The following is a 16,296-nucleotide window of genomic DNA, read 5'->3' on the forward strand; positions in this document are numbered from 1 at the left end:
TTTCAATTGCTTGGATTTGATTTCATAATCATTGGCCTTGGGCATCTTTCAATTGCACCAAACTTCACATTCTCAACCCAAAATCCTACATAACCTTGACTTGGTTCCAACCTCCATGACTTAAATACGTACTTTGAACCCATTTTATTCGTTCTAGTTTCCGTAGTTTTTGCGTAGAAGGAAATTTTCTTTTCGTGGGGCGAAAACTAATACCCCTTGGAGGAACCATCTCCTCCAAGAGTCTCCCAGATTTGGAACACTCAACCATATCTATGTTCTTTTTTTGTTTCATCATTTTTCAGCGTTATTCGTGACAAAATTGCGCCTGCGGCTCAACGTGGGCTAGTCTATTTGCTCCAAGCCATTGCATTCAGGCTTCAGCCAACAAATACTAATTCTCCATCTCCATTCAACCGATCACATGGGAGTTGAAGGGCTTCAAATTGTCACACTTATGTCCCTAATCACTACCCTTTTGGCCATTGGGCAGCCTAAAAGTTTCTTGAATGCATTTATAAGAGCACATAGTGTTATTCTCCAAAGCATTTGGCTCGTGGTAATAGGCATCATGCTGTGGACACCACAACTGATTCCTAAAGGTTGCTACTTGAAGTCCTCGGACGTAGGACGAGACATTGTTTTGTGCCATGGGGATCATGCCCTAGAACGAGCCAAAGCGTTATTAAACATTTGGTTTGGTCGGTATATGATGGGATTAACGATCTTTTCAATGTCGTTTTATTTGATAATGAGTAGATTACATCACCCTCAAGAAAGGATTGAATATCAGCCATTGTGTTCTAAGTGTGGAGAGCAAGATGGAGGGAAGTATATATAACGGTGAGAATGCACACAGAGAACTAGTAGTTGTCTCCCTATGTGAAACAAACATTTGATTTATGCTTTCTTTTTATTTTTCCCAATTCCTTTTTCTCTTGCTATTTTCCCGTAACTCTACACCAATCAGCCGTGGTTAACTATTTTGTTAATTATATTATGATTACTAAAATGCCATAAACATATATAAATTAGTAATATATTCTTAAACTGATTGAATAAGTAAATAAAATTTTAGAATTAATTTATGTAAAAATTATAAATAAAATTAAAATATTATATTAATTATTAACTTTTCACTAATTAAAAAATCAATCAATATTATAGAAAATAATTAAAATTTAATAAAAACACAAATATACATTTATTGTGATAATTAAAATAGTCATACAAATTTGAATATTAAATAATGCTTAATAATAATAATAATTAAAATATGATTAATAATAATTAAATTAGTTATAGTATTAGTCAAATTATAAATCGTATTTAAATATTACTAAATTTATAATTATTTTAAACTTTCGGATATTTAAAAAAGAAATTAAATTAATGAAACATCATCTCTTCTCTCCTAATTGATAATATAACCAACAACAAGAAGATAATAATGCCTATAGTGTTGGCCGAGTACGGGTTGAACGAGCCTATCAAAATCTTAATCATACACACCAAACCCATGATAAGCGAATGAACAAACAAACATTATTTATTTATTTATTTATTTTGAAACATGACGATGAGTATCCATTTGTGGCTCTTAATATTTCCTAATACATTACAACTTTCAGATATTTATACTTTCTATTATATAATATATATTTTTTCAAATCACAATTTGGGATAAACAAGATAAACTGGTATTTTTGTTTCAAAACTTCTTTTGAAAATCTTTTATATCATTTAATCTATAAATACCAAAAGCAAATTATCTGATTAACAGGGCATTTGGTTATTTTTAAATTTAAAATAGAGTGAAACAATCAAAACTTTCCTTTATATATATTAAATGATATTGCACTTATTGCGTTTCCATTTCACTGCAAAATAATAATTCAGAAGATCTCTTTCACCATTCCCAAATTGATATCAACAATCAAGAAAATTTAACTTCTTTCCTCTCATAATAATTAAAGGCAAATCTCTTGAAATTAAAATTATTCCAACCAGCCACTATAAATTTTATTTATATATTGTCTCATTCTCACACACACACACATATCCTAAATATTTTAATTAATATTTAATTTCTAGCATCATGATGGGATCAAAGATTTTGGGATGTGTCATCCTTTGTATTCTTGTACTGAATCCTAGCCTAGCAAATGCTGATAATTTATCCATGAAGAAGCAAGAGCATCACGATCTTGATTGGCCATATTGCACAGATAAAGATTGCTTAGGTTATTGCATAGCAGCTTGTTCCAGCCTTAATGTCAACTCAAGTTGTGTCGATCTTAACTTGTGTAAATGTACATGTTTGGGGTAGGAATCAATTGTTTTTATATATTTTGATAATGAATAAAGAGATTGGATAATGCCAGACGCACGTACTTCTTTATGATTTAAAAAAAATTAGAATTACATCGTTGAAAATGTTCGATAATCATTGGTCAGCACCGATTATAATTCTTTTACCAGAGTGAAAAACGTTTCCGTTGCATCATACGTGCGCACTTAATAATGAACTAAAATGAGTAAAACATTGTGGTGAGTCGTGGCCGAAACCACTACTCGGAAGATATGGAAATGACAATGACAGGCAGCCTGCCGTTACCCATTTCTGCAGTTTGTATTTTGCTAATTAGGGGTTTTCCATATGTAGACAATTTTTGGATACATTTTGTGGAATTGTTCCATTAATATAATAGAAAGTGCTTTTACAATTACTATNAATTAAGATTTGATGAATCAATTTTGAAACTTCCGTTAGATATATCGCCAATTACTTATAGCCTGTCGCAAAATTTTCTGTAAAATCAAATAAGATTTCACTAAATCGATTTAATTAGAAAAAGATACTCTTAACTTAAATAGATAGATAGATATAATCAGTTGAATTTTAATTTTCGAAATTGTAGATGAGATGCAGATTAATTTTGGAAGCTATATCAAAGATTCACACGTATAAATTTAAAACATATCCAGAGATAAATTTGAATTTTTCTATCATTATAATTATAAATGGAATGGTAAAACTTAAAAGTTGGACACTAATAAAAGTTAAAATATAGCGGTGAATGAGTGAAAATTAGTGAAAATGAAAAAAAAAATTAAAAATAGCAAAATTAAAAAATATACATACTTTTTTTCCTATATATATGTGATATGCCATTTAAAAACTTTGCCAAATGTAGGAAATTGTTTATTTCCTTTGCAAGTATCTCATTTGAAATGCATTATCTTCTATCCATATCTAACAATATATTGTTTTAGAATTTTAAATATGAAAAAGAATAAAATATAAGATTTACTCAAATAATTTTTAATTCAAGAAGATATACTTTTTATTTAAAATTTAAAATTAAACGAAAAAGTGGAAAGTGGGACCTGCGTGAAAATTCAGAATTTCAATAAAAGGAAAGACCTACCTTAATGAGGGAACAAGTACAATAAAAAGAAATAATAACAGTCATGCATTGAAATGCATACAAGTATAGGCCATGCAGAAAAGAGCTTCCCAATTCGTTGCCATTTGTGGACTCACCAAAACCTCTGCCTTCTCTCCCCGTCTCTCTGTATTCTCCTCTTTTTTCTACACTATTTTCTTTTCCATTTCGAGTAAATAACAACCCCATCTTTGATCAAAGAAAGAAGAGTGTGGGCGAGATCTGGGATTAAGAAAGAGCCGTTCTTTTCGAGACTTTTGGTCTGTGATTTTTGGTGGGTTTTTGGAGAGGGGAAATGGGTCGGGGCAAGATCGAGATAAAGAAGATAGAGAATGCGAATAGCAGGCAAGTGACCTTCTCGAAGAGAAGGGCCGGGCTTTTGAAGAAGGCGCATGAGCTGGCGGTGCTTTGCGATGCTGATGTCGCCGTCATAGTTTTCTCCAGCACTGGGAGGCTCTTTGAGTTCTCTAGCTCCGAGTATGCATGTCTTTCATTTCTTTTCCATGTTCTTTTTTAATTTTATATTTAGTTTTTTCCTGGTGGGATTTATTCGTGTGGTTGCATGTGTGTTTTATTGTTTTGATTCATTGATTTTCGTTTTTGCTTCTGAAATGGTCTGCTTCGATTCTGGATTCGCCTTGCTTGGATTAGATTTTAGTTGAGGTGATCTTCAATTACGAAAGCGATAGATTTGAGTTGAATTTTTTTCATTCAATATGGGAACGAGGGATATTATCAAATTTAATAAATTATATTACAAGATATTGTAAATTTTTTAATCGAAAATAAGATCAGCGTAAATTTAGTTTATATAAATCAAGTTATCTATTTGTACTTTGGGTTTTAAAGCTTAAAGATAAAGATTGATTTATACTTCGGTTTATTGTTCCACACGCTTACGGTTTGATTCAATTTTGGTCCGGCATCTAGCTTTGGAGCGGAAATTGCTTGTTCTTTCTTTTCTTTTCTTTTCTTTTCTTTTTAGTTAGGGAGGATTTTGTTACAACGGAGTCTCGAACTGAACCATGTTAGACTTTAACTTGGATCTTTCATGGTCTATGGGATAGGACTCGGTGGCTTGTCTTTTCGTGTTGGTTTCTTTTGAGACGAGAAAGAACCGGTGAGAATTAGACAAAGGATGTAATTTTTTGCATTAATTTCTATTAAATTATTATTTTTTTATTAATAAACGTGGTAATCGGAATTTCACAACTTATTGGTTGTGTTCATCTGATTCTACTAAAACTCGACTATCGATTATTGTTGTGAGATTTACCCGAAACTCTCGATATATCAACCTCTCTCAAGAACACTCAACGTAATTCCAGTAACTTTGAATTGAATGTGTGTGACAAAATGGCAGAAACTCACAGATCAATAATCACACACAACGAGCACTCCAAAAGATGAAATGCAAATTGAGAAAAATAGAAGACGACCGATTTACGTGGTTCGGTTCAATGTGAACCTACATCCACGGCAGCTAACCAAACAAAGTCCCGCTATCAATTTTGAAAGAATGAGAGAGTACAATATGAGTCTCAGCCTTCTGTCACTTGTCATACATGATATATATATGCTATCCTCCTAACTACCTTCTACTGTCTAATATCTATCCAAGTGATTCAAGACTTAATCTAACTCCTTTCGATTTCCCCAACTATTAGTTATAGTGCTCCTTGTATCCATGAACAGGACCAACCCTTTAACATTTCTCCACCTTGGTTCTGTTATGTCTTCAACCTTTGTTTTCTTCTATTGGCTGCAATAAGACCCTCAACTAAGTTTTCACCACCTTAAACAAGTTTAGGCAATGTGTGAACTTGGTTACTGGTAGGCTTTTAGTTAACATATCAGCTGGGTTGTCTTCAGTAGCCGCCTTCGCAATTTTAATCCCACATTTCGCTATGACATCTCTTATGAAGTGGAGTCAAATGTCGATGTCCTTTTGCATATGGAACCCCTGTCAAGTACTTTGTCTCTCCATTGTCTTTAGGAGCCTGTGAAACCGAAAGTTTGAAGTGTTGTGCAAGGGGAGTATTTACTGGTTTTGACTTGGTCATCCGAAATCTACTCAACACTTTGTGTTAAAATTGGAACTTGGACCTAACTCAACCCCAAAAGCTAGCTCAAGAGGGGAGGATTGTCCAAGCCCATATATATAACTCCCAGTTATTTTATCCAACCGATGTGGGACAACTAACACACCCCCTCACGCCCAGGAATGAACATCTGGAGCGTGAAGTTTACAAATGACCCAATTATAGGCAGAACAGGTGGTCCAACACATAACGGTGAAATCTGAGCTCTGATACTATGTTAAAATTGGAACTTGGACCTAACTCAATCCCAAAAGCTAGCTCAAGAGGGGAGGATTGTCCAAGCGCATATATATAACTCGTAGGTATTTTATCCAACCGATGTGGGACAACTAACACTTTGGATGTCTATGATTCTTGTGACAAGAACACCTTCCTTCTGTCCTGTTGCGTCTAATCTAAATCCCAAAATCCTACTTGCAGCAACCATGTCTTTCATTTCAAATTCTGCACTTAACTGTCCTCTGAGTTTATTTATTTCATGTCCGTCTTTGCTTGCCAACAACATATCATCCACGTATAGCATTAGATAAACTTGACTTCCTGTTTTACCTTTCCTATAGTATACAGAAGTGCCATACTTTGATCTAATGAGACCTATCTTTTCCATAAACTAATCGAAGCACAAGTACCATTGCCTCGGGGACTGTTTGAGACAATATAGCGATTTCTTCAACAGATAGACTTGATTTGAGGTTCCTTGTTCAAAGCCACTTGGTTGCTTCATATAAATCTTCTCATGAAGTTCACCGCGCAAGAGGGCGGTTTTAATGTCCATTCGGTCCAAGTCCATATCCTGTTCAGTTACCAATGCTAATATGGTTCTTATGGACATTTGTTTGACCACCGGGGAAAATATTTCATTGAAAATTGAAAGTCCACCCCTTCTCTTTGAGTGAAGCCTTTTGCTACAAGCCCTCACTGCTTCAATGCTGGGGATCCCTTCCTTTTTCTTAAAAATCCATTTGCAACCTAGTAACTTTTGGCCTGGTGGTTTGTCCACAATAATCCATGTTTCATTCTTTCTCAAGGATGTCATTTCCTCCTTCATAGCACCAATCCATTTATGCCTTTCCTCAATCTTGACAACCTCCTGAAATTCCAGTGGCTCCACCTCAACTATGTCATTTGCCACTACAAAGGCATAATCAATAATATCTGCATAATCAAGTCCTCGGGGTGGCTAACAGTCCTCTTTTGCCTAACCCTCACTAGCTGGAAATCACCTACGTCTTGTTCCACTTGAGTTTGGCCAGTTTGCGTAGGTTCTTCTTGGGGACCTGCTCCGTTAATATCCGTAGTGTTTTCAAGTTTTAACTGTAGCTTGCCAGTATCACTCTTACTTGGTGACCAAGGGGTTGTGTGTGTCTTATACGTTGTTCCTGATTCATTGAATACAACATCTCGGCTCACAATACATTTCTCATCTCCAGGTTCAATACACCCCAATCTATATCCTTTTACACTATTTGGGTAGCCTAAGAATACACATTTATTGGCCCTAGGTTGTAGTTTATCCTGTTTTACATGGGCATATGCGGAACATCCAAAAACTTTCAAGTTTGAGTAGTCCGGTGGATGCCCTGTCCAGGCTTCTTGTAGTGCTTTGAAATCTCTAGCAGATGATGGTGACCTATTAACTAAGTAGCAAGCTGTTTTGATTGTCTCTGCCAAGAACGTGAGTGGTAAACCACTGTTCAAGTAATGTCCTATTCATTCTTTCGGTAAGGCCATTCTATTGCGGTGTATTATTCACAGAATGATGCCACGAGATTCCTTCATCCTTACAATATTGATTTAACAGATGAGAGCAAAATGCTAATCCATTATCTGTGCGAAGTTTCTCAACCTTCCGATTGAATTTCCACCATAACCTTCCATTCCTTGAATGCTTGGAAGGCCTCATCTTTGCTTTTCAATGTAGTGATCCATACCTTTCTGGAGCAATCATCAATTATGGAAATAAAATATCTCGAGCCACCTTTTAATTGACCCTTGAAGGACCCCATAAATCTGAATGTATTTTGTCTAAAATTCCTTTGGTCTTGTATCTCGATGACAGCTCTTGCCAAGAACACGTGCCTTACAAAACTCCAGCCCTTGTTGTTTATCTCCGCACAGTAGACCTTGTTTGTTGTGTTCAATTAAGCCACATTCACTAATGTGGCTTAATCTTTGATGCGACAAACGAGTTTTATTAGACTCCTCTACTGTCGAATGTACACTGCCAAGAAAGTATTCCTTTCCAAAATGTAAAGGCCATTTTTCTGCACACCTCTCATTGTGATTAAGGAGCCTTTTAAGATTTCATCGTTCCATTTTCAATTTGGATGGTGTAGCCAATCGAGTCAAGCATTCCTACTGAGAGCAAGTTCCTTTTCAGATCAGGAACATATCTCACAGACGTGACAAGTTTTTGCAACCATTTGACATTTTTAACAATATGTTGCCAACACCAGTAATCTTGCGTGTCTTATTGTTTCCCAAGAGAACACTTCCAAGATTCCTCTTCAACTAGGTCTTGAAACCAATCCTTTTTGTAAAAAAAAATTATATTCGCATCTATTTTTTCTTTCAAGTGAGATAATAAATATCCACATTAAAATTTATAATGTAATACACTAATACATATATAATTTTGATTTTGATTTTAAAAGATAGTAAAAATTAAAAAAAAAAAGAAATGAAAATTTGAAGAAAAAAATTAATTCAGTAGGTCTCTTGTGAGTCGGTCTCACGAATCTTTATCTGTGAGACGGATCAACCCTACCGATATTCACAATAAAAAGTAATATTCTTAGCATAAAAAGTAATACTTTTTCATGGATGACCCAAATAAGAGATCCGTCTCACAAAATATGACCCGTGAAACCGTCTCACACAAGTTTTTGCCTTATATATAATACATATGTATATGTTATTAGATGATTATTTTATTACATTATATAACTAAAAAATTACATGCATCTGCTCGGCAAAATCAATTATCAATCAAAATTCTAAATATGTAATAAATTAAAAGAGATATTAATGAGCAATAAAAAAACACATAAGTTATTTTCTATTATAAAAACAATATATAACATAATCTTTACAATAAATATAATTATAATGTTCATTGATTAGCATTTGTCAAAGTATGAGAATTTTTACATATGATATTTTAATATTTTTATTTAATTATTTTGAAATCAAACTAATTAATTCAACAAATGCAAAAAATAGCATTTTTATGAAAGTTTATTTTTTTGTTATATTTTAAATTTTAATGGTGTAAATCATACCAGTAGTTTAAAAAATATATTTAATAATTATTGTATGAGTTAATTTGATTTTATTTTATTGATATTTACCATATAATCTTATTTGAATGTCTATTTAATTGCATCTGTTGATTTATTTATTATTTTAAAACTGTATTTAACAAGAAATTAATAAGTCATCAATGTTAGTATACGAAAGATCGATTCTGATATATAATTAATTACACGGTATATAGAATTCTAAAAAAAAGTAAAAAATTTCCGAAGGAGGTTAAATATTATTTAAATTGAATATTATGAGTTATATTTTACTATCAATATTACTATTTCATTAGTTTTTTTATATTGTTTTGATGTGTTAGTTACGAGGATTTTAAATCGATAATTATTTGTCTTAATGTGCTTCACTTATCTAAATTATGATTTATGCATTGATAAAATCTATAATTTAGTTGATTTTTAGGTTATTCTTTTTTATATGTGTTGTTTGGATATATAATTTTTTTTTAAAAAATTTGTTTCAGCTCATTTCGTTCTATATATTATGTTCATTATCATTTATTATATAACATAAAATAAACAGCTTGAATTTTAATTTTGGAAACAATTTTGAAAGTAAGTTATATAAGTTCTTAATTAATTTATTCGTCTAATATGACAAGAGATTAGATCCAGATAAATAACAAAATGATTCAAATTGTTTTTCTAGAAAAGCATTTTTTTAATTTTTATGATATAATTGATATTTGCGTGCATAGCATGTACTTCATGCTAGTATTTTAAACAAATAGTAGCTCAAACATAAAGTTTCGGTTGTTTTTCTAATAGCTCAATTATTGTTTCCAAAGAATGCTCCCAATAATCATATCGATTTTGAATTCGTGAGAATCAAACATGTCATCTTGGCCTGATATACAACAATTTTCGTTTTACTAGAATTTTTATAATTGTGGAATTTCAAATATTTTAAATTGTACGATAACTCGAGTGCCATGTTTCGATGACTTAGCCTTTAATTGTACATTTTGTTTTTGTTAATGTATTTGGTTTATGTGTGTATGTATATATATGTGTATATACATATAAAGTATTTTGATATTTTCTTTTGAAGAAGAAAGTAACTTGATTATAAAGTGTTAAAGAATTGCATATGTTTTCAGAATGAAAAGTATACTTTCAAGATATAACAAGTGCCTGGATTCTACTCAGGTTGCTGCACTGGAGTACAATCTAGAGGTATGCTACTATTACTCTGAAATATGAAAAGTATACTTCCAAGATATAATTTCTGCCATATTATCGTAGCCAAGATGGAGCCAAATAATTTGCGAAAATTCGAAGTTTGGTATTGGACCTACTCTAAGTCTGAAGCTTTTTACATCCGATGTTGATTAGTTTAATGAATTTGGAGAAGAGATAGATCTTTGTGGGGTTTTGAATGATTTACGAATAGCATATGACATGGTTGTAGGTTACACGTGATATTTTTCTACGAAGTATTGTACTATAATTGTGATGTAGTAAAAAAGGATGGCAGTGTACAGTTAAAATGGAGTGTTCAAAATGTTTTCCCTTATTTTTTTTTAACCAGAAGCAGGAACAGAAGGAAGTGGATGTACTCAAAGAGGAGATATTGAAGCTCAAATCAAAGCAACTGTATGATTTCCTTTAATAAAAATAAACATCCCGCAGAAATATTTGGAAAACTAAATCCTGTGTTGGCCGTTATATGAAGGCAATTGTTGGGTAAAGACCTCACAGGCGCCAGCTTACAAGAACTGCGGGAACTTGAGGAACAACTGAACGAGGGGCTGCTTTGCGTGAAGGAGAGGAAGGTAGGCATATATAGTGAATTCTAACACTAATTAATTTGAGATATCCCATTATACTTCACATCTGCGTTCTGAATATATCATTAGTCCATTGATGTATGCATTGCCGCGAAGCATAAAGCAGATGAGTGTTTAAAATTTATTTACTGAATTATTAAACAAATTAAGTCGATATATTTTGCCATCGAGATGTGTTTTTTTTCTATTTCTAGTCCGATGATGTATGTTCTATAATTCCAGGAGCAAATATTAATGCAGCAACTAGCACAATCTAAGATACAGGTGTGTGAAAGAACTTTAATTACCGTCGATCAGTTGCTAGGATACAAAATGTTTCTTTCTGGAAAAAATAATCAAAGTTCTCATTTGTGGCTCATAGAGGTGCACACGAGTCACGTCGAGCTCGAGTAGTACTACTCGAGCTCGACTCGATTTAAATTTTGTTACTCGAACTTGATCAGTAATCTATTTTAAGCTCGAGCTTGACTTGTGTATATATCAAGTTACTCAAGCTTGAAAAGCTCGAAAGCTTGAATTTTATCATATAGATATGGAGCCCGGGTTTGTATATGTATTGACAAAAATATCCCTTATTTTTTCTTCTAAATTATATATATATATATTTATTTATATATAGTTAGTACTCGAGTAGCTCGTGAGCTACTCGATTACAAATAATTGAAACTTGAACTCGACTCAAAAAAGTACTTGAGCTACTCAAACTCCACTCGAACTTGGTCAAATCAAGCTCGAGTCGAGTTTTGAACGAGATGCTCAGGAACTACTTACGAGTAGCTTGACTCACTTGCACAATATTGTTTAGTGGATTCGGAGTTGGGAGAACAGAATTTTATGCACAACAATTTCCCTACAAGGATCCATTCCTTTACTTATTTGAATGGAATTTTTCTATGATTAGCTTTTCTATGCAGGAACGAAATGCTGTATTGGAGAATGAAACCTTACGTAGGCAGGCAAGTATTCATGCATGCAATGAATATTCGAATTGACTTTTGACATTGCATATATATCTAAAAACCATTTCTCGGCTTCACCAAAAAAATTTGGGCTTAATATGAAGTGTAGGTTCAAGAGTTTCAAGGTTTTTTGTCGACCACCAATCTTCCATCACCACATTTTGTTCAGTATGAACTAATGGAAAAGAGCAACTCAACAATCAAAGATGGCTCCAGAAGCCCTGAAACTACATGCGACAATGGTCTTGCAGATGAAGACTCTGACACCACCCTTCAATTAGGGTATTGTGTTTCCTTTAAATTCCTACGTTTTTTTCTTAGTTCCATCTACTCTTCCTTGTCATTGCACATGTTGCATGTTGTTTGGGGACAATTTGATCCATGAGGTTTGCACAAAAGCGTGTATGTTCTCATGGATATATGGGAATTCAACAATACTATTAGAATCAAGTATGATATGGTATAAATATAGAACGGTTGCATTTGGATTGATGAATTTCTAATCAGTGGATTTCAAATGTGTTTCGTTATTTGGAAAAGTAATATCACGAACTTCAAATCCATCTCTTACATGTTAATTAGGATGCATTTCAAGTTTACTCAATAATGATGTCATTTGAAATTCATTCTATTTTATATCATTAATGTATAAATAAGTAAAGTATCAATTTAGATTTAATTTATTCTTTCATTGTTAACAATAAATCTATAATCGAAATTCATGGATTTCAAATCCATATCTCAAAATGCAAGCTAAAACTTTGATATTATCAAGATTATGTAATATCTTGATACGATTTTATTGGTGAGGTTGGAATGAATTAATCTGCTGTATCTGTCCCCACCATCTTATGTACATGGAAAGGAGATAGTTTTATTCCAAACTTAATAGTATCTATCTATATCTTGGATGCAGGTTTTGTTGTTGAAAAATGTAAATCATGGGTTTCATCTGTTCTCTTTGCTAGCATTTTGCTATTTGAAATTTAACTTGGATCAGAGTAGGAAACCATAATCTATTTTTCTTTCCGATCTTTTGTGCGTCATTTATAATGAATCCATAAACAACCGGTCAACTACTTCTCCATGCACTACTCCATGCGGAGGACAGAAAACTGCTTCGTTCTTGTTCCATGAACAGCGAGCGACTACAAGCTATCTACTTGTGGGTCTATGTATGTCAAGTTAGCAGATTAAAGCTCCCATAATTTTGTTCTGCATATGTTATCTCTGTTTCTTTATCCTCTCGTGAGCAAGCTTATGAAGATTGTTACTCCATGTTCTCTCTGATTCTCTGCTTTTGGGTAAAACACCGTGCAAAGATCTTGGTTTCATGTTAAATGCTCCAGTTCATATTTTCATGTTTAACTTCATGGAATGCTTCTGAAATTGAAGACCGTACCATATTCAAAACCAAGACAGACCATTAAGAGTTTTTGCCTTTTGATCATCTGTACTGACGATGTAGGTATTATTAAAGTACATAAAATTTGCCAGTTCTTAAACACACTCACTCTCTTGTCCAGGCCCCCTGTTGGTGTTATTCGTAAAAAAAGGGTAGTTGAAGGTGAAACACATTCCAGCAGTTCTTAAGCTCCAGTGGGCTTGCAATGATCTGTTTCTGGCTGTTATCTCTCCTATTATTCTGTAATCTAGTATTAACATTAAACAAATTCAGAGCAAACTTTGTTTAAGCATGATTTCTATCAGATTGCGTTTATTCTCACATTGTATGTTTCATGCAATGTCGATTCAAGTCTGGTTCTTTCACTGGATTAAAAAGTCCATAACTTTTAGTCTTTTAGCTTATTTCATTACTTCATTTGAATGGTTATTGAGGGAAATGCAAAGAACTTCTCAGGTGGATAACGCTTGTTCATTTGTGGTGCTATTTTGGTTTTCTAGTTTTATTTTTATATTGTGATTTCTATCACTGTTTTTCAAACTTCTGGTAATTCTCCTTGTCGGTTTTGTTTGCCTTATCGCAATATCCTACCGTCAGTCTTTTTTATTACACAATGACTACGATATGTTGTCACATGAAAATTTATGTAAAATTCGTATTTCAGTAAGTTTAGAGCCATCCCTCGAATCTTTATGCTTTCTTAACTTTGGTTTTGGCAAACTTCTTTGAAAATGACAACGGTGTACTGAAAACAAGGAACTGGAGTTTTCGTATGTATTTAACAGCTAACATCCACTATCGCAAGATTTACATATTCACTGTTCATTTACATATTCTATTACCGATGTAACTGCAAACAATTATCTACACATACCTAATGTATTTAATCCAGGGGATGCCTTGATGTATTGTAAAAAATATATATATAGAACTACATTATCAGAAAAATGACAGATCCATCTTCCCGAGTCTATATGTTCTGTTTTGTGAGCCGAAAATTGTCTAACAGTTGATTTCTGGTCGCCAAGACTTCAGAGAACAGCTTGTTTGCTTGTTTCTCTATGTCCTGCACCAGATTTTCCACCACTTCCAATCTCGTCTTTAACTTCTTGATTCCCTCATCCCAGCGTTTACCCGATATCGCCTCAGGGACCCTCTCCAGCATATCATTCAACTCTTCGACCTCTTTTGCAACACACTTCAATCCTATCATCTGACTGAATCTCAAGTCCAGACCTTTGATCGAGGAGTCTTCGAACCCCCCCGAAATTCTTCTTAGTTCCTCGTATGGTTTAGCATCACTGCACAAACCAGAGAGTATTACACCAAGTGCCCAGTATCCGATCATTTTTGTCACGGTCAAAGCTTCAAGAACCACATATTCCTTCTCCGAGAATGGCTTCTCCTCTGTCACAAATAAGCCCGTTACCTCTTTCAACTCCAATCCCAAATTTCTTGAAGGGATTCTCTTGAATTTTTGTGCCGCAGAATGTGTTGGATTTTTGAACTGATTCAGGGCATGGAAAACCGAAATCTTGGCTTCATTGACGTATGCAACAGAGGAGGTAATGCAATTTATCAAGTGTAGGAAGTTTAAGGTGAAGTTGAGGTAATTCTCGATGGCTCTGCCACCCCATGTACTCATGGGGTAGTCTATTTCCACCACCAGCTTAGCTAAAGCCTTACTGGTAACATGTATCAGCTCAAAACAATGGGATAGCCCGGCCAACGACAGATGATTCAATCCAGATTCGTTTAGAAACGAGGTTTGGCTCACGAAATTCGATATTTTGGATCGAAAATTGCGTAATGACGCCGACAGGGCCTTCGAATTCAGGTGGTGATCTTCCAGCTTGGAAGGAAATTTGAGGGATTGGCAAAGTTTTTGAAGTATAAGTACCATGGCAAATAAAACTCTTTAAATTGTTTTTTGTGGTTTTAGTTGATTGATTGATGTTTATATATGGTGGAGGCACATTATTTTAAAAAAACAAGTGGGCATGAAACAACCAGTCAAGTTTGTGACTTGTGAGTTGCTTTGGATAAACATTTGCTTAAATTAAATTTGAACAAAACCAGCAACACATAAGCCTGTGGTTTTCTGTATGGTTTAAGATCTTTGTATTCATTAATCTATACTATTATATTAAATGTGAGGACATGATAATAACTACCTAGAGAGGACACCAACTTTTTTTCCAATTTTATCTTTATATAATATTAATATTACACTTTTATTTTTTTTAATTTCAACACACACTTTTATTTTTATTTATTTTTATTTCAACAATTCAAATATCAATTTAGTCCCTCCATAATTTATCAAATTTCACTTTAGTCCATCGATAATAATAATAAAGATTGTACACACACGCATCGCGTGTGCATAGTAACTAGTTATTTATTATGTTCCTTGCACATATGTAAAGGGTCGCCCAAATTTAAAGAAAAAAAGTAAATAATTTGATTGTCAAATATTCTTATCCGTGCCAGTTCGTGTTAATTGTTTATTCGCAACACGCGTTTGATAAGCATCAGGTACTGCTTCTTTTCCACCCATTAAAGTCCGAAGGCTGAAAGGTCAGTCAATAAATTATCTCACACAAAAATTAATTTTTTCGGTATCTTAATTTATTAATTAATAACGTAAGATTTTGAAACTTGGCTAACACTTTTTGATAATATATATATAAAGATTACATGCAGATCAGATATGGTTAGATATGTGCAACGCCTTTATATTCTAGATGATGAATTAGAAGATATTGATTAAATTAAAATCTTGATGATCTTGATAACAAATTAGGAGATTTGGTTAAATTGGAATAAGATATGTTTCTGTTATCATGTACCCGATGAAGATAATTGAGGACTGATACGCGAAAGATAATGGAGATTTTGATGGAATTGAATAGATTCTATCATCTGGGAAAATAATAGATTTACTTGCTAGTTGCATTATTATATATAAATAAAAGTAGAGTACGTCTCTTGTGAGACGGTCTCACGAATCTTTATCTGTGAGACGAGTCAACCCTACCGATATTCACAATAAAAAGTAATACTCTTAACATAAAAAGTAATATTTTTTCATGAATGACTTAATTAAGAGATTCGACCAACGAAATTGATCCGTAAGACCGTCTCACAAGAGTTTTTGTGATAAAAGAAATGAAACGGGCCAGTATCTCCACAATATTAGGTTTACAAAATATAGAGCAAAGAGATTGTTTTGGTTTCGCAAAATCTTGATCAATAATTTAAGTAGGTTTAA

General features: G+C 33.4%; 1 protein-coding gene across 3 annotated transcripts; it reads left to right on the forward strand.

Annotated features, from left to right (window-relative positions):
* Positions 1 to 3,492: 3,492 nt before the first annotated feature.
* Positions 3,493 to 13,413, forward strand: LOC140970610 (agamous-like MADS-box protein AGL15). Of its 3 annotated transcripts, none has more exons than XM_073432417.1 (8): positions 3,493 to 3,923; positions 9,969 to 10,044; positions 10,406 to 10,464; positions 10,544 to 10,643; positions 10,881 to 10,922; positions 11,573 to 11,614; positions 11,727 to 11,899; positions 13,144 to 13,413. In XM_073432417.1, exons 1-8 carry the CDS (start codon positions 3,742 to 3,744, stop codon positions 13,208 to 13,210), a joined length of 741 nt encoding a protein of 246 aa, XP_073288518.1. In that variant the 5' UTR covers positions 3,493 to 3,741; the 3' UTR covers positions 13,211 to 13,413. The 3 variants fall into 3 exon arrangements, with proteins under 3 accessions (XP_073288518.1, XP_073288519.1, XP_073288517.1); XM_073432416.1 differs by having other exon boundaries at positions 3,495 to 3,923; positions 10,400 to 10,464; XM_073432418.1 differs by lacking the exon at positions 10,881 to 10,922 and having other exon boundaries at positions 3,494 to 3,923; positions 10,400 to 10,464.
* The last annotated feature ends 2,883 nt before the right edge of the window (positions 13,414 to 16,296 follow it).

Source organism: Primulina huaijiensis, chromosome 2 (assembly GCF_012295235.1).
Source record: "Primulina huaijiensis isolate GDHJ02 chromosome 2, ASM1229523v2, whole genome shotgun sequence".
NCBI lineage: Eukaryota > Viridiplantae > Streptophyta > Magnoliopsida > Lamiales > Gesneriaceae > Primulina > Primulina huaijiensis.

What these genes read in the sequence shown, in the direction of transcription:
- LOC140970610 (XM_073432416.1), top strand. Translation starts at nt 3,742, where the DNA reads ATGGGTCGGGGCAAGATCGAGATAAAGAAGATAGAGAATGCGAATAGC. An exon ending in TTTGCGTGAAGGAGAGGAAG is followed by an intron (nt 10,644 to 10,880) that starts GTAGGCATATAT and finishes CTATAATTCCAG; the next exon opens with GAGCAAATATTAATGCAGCA. An exon ending in TAGCACAATCTAAGATACAG is followed by an intron (nt 10,923 to 11,572) that starts GTGTGTGAAAGA and finishes TTTTCTATGCAG; the next exon opens with GAACGAAATGCTGTATTGGA.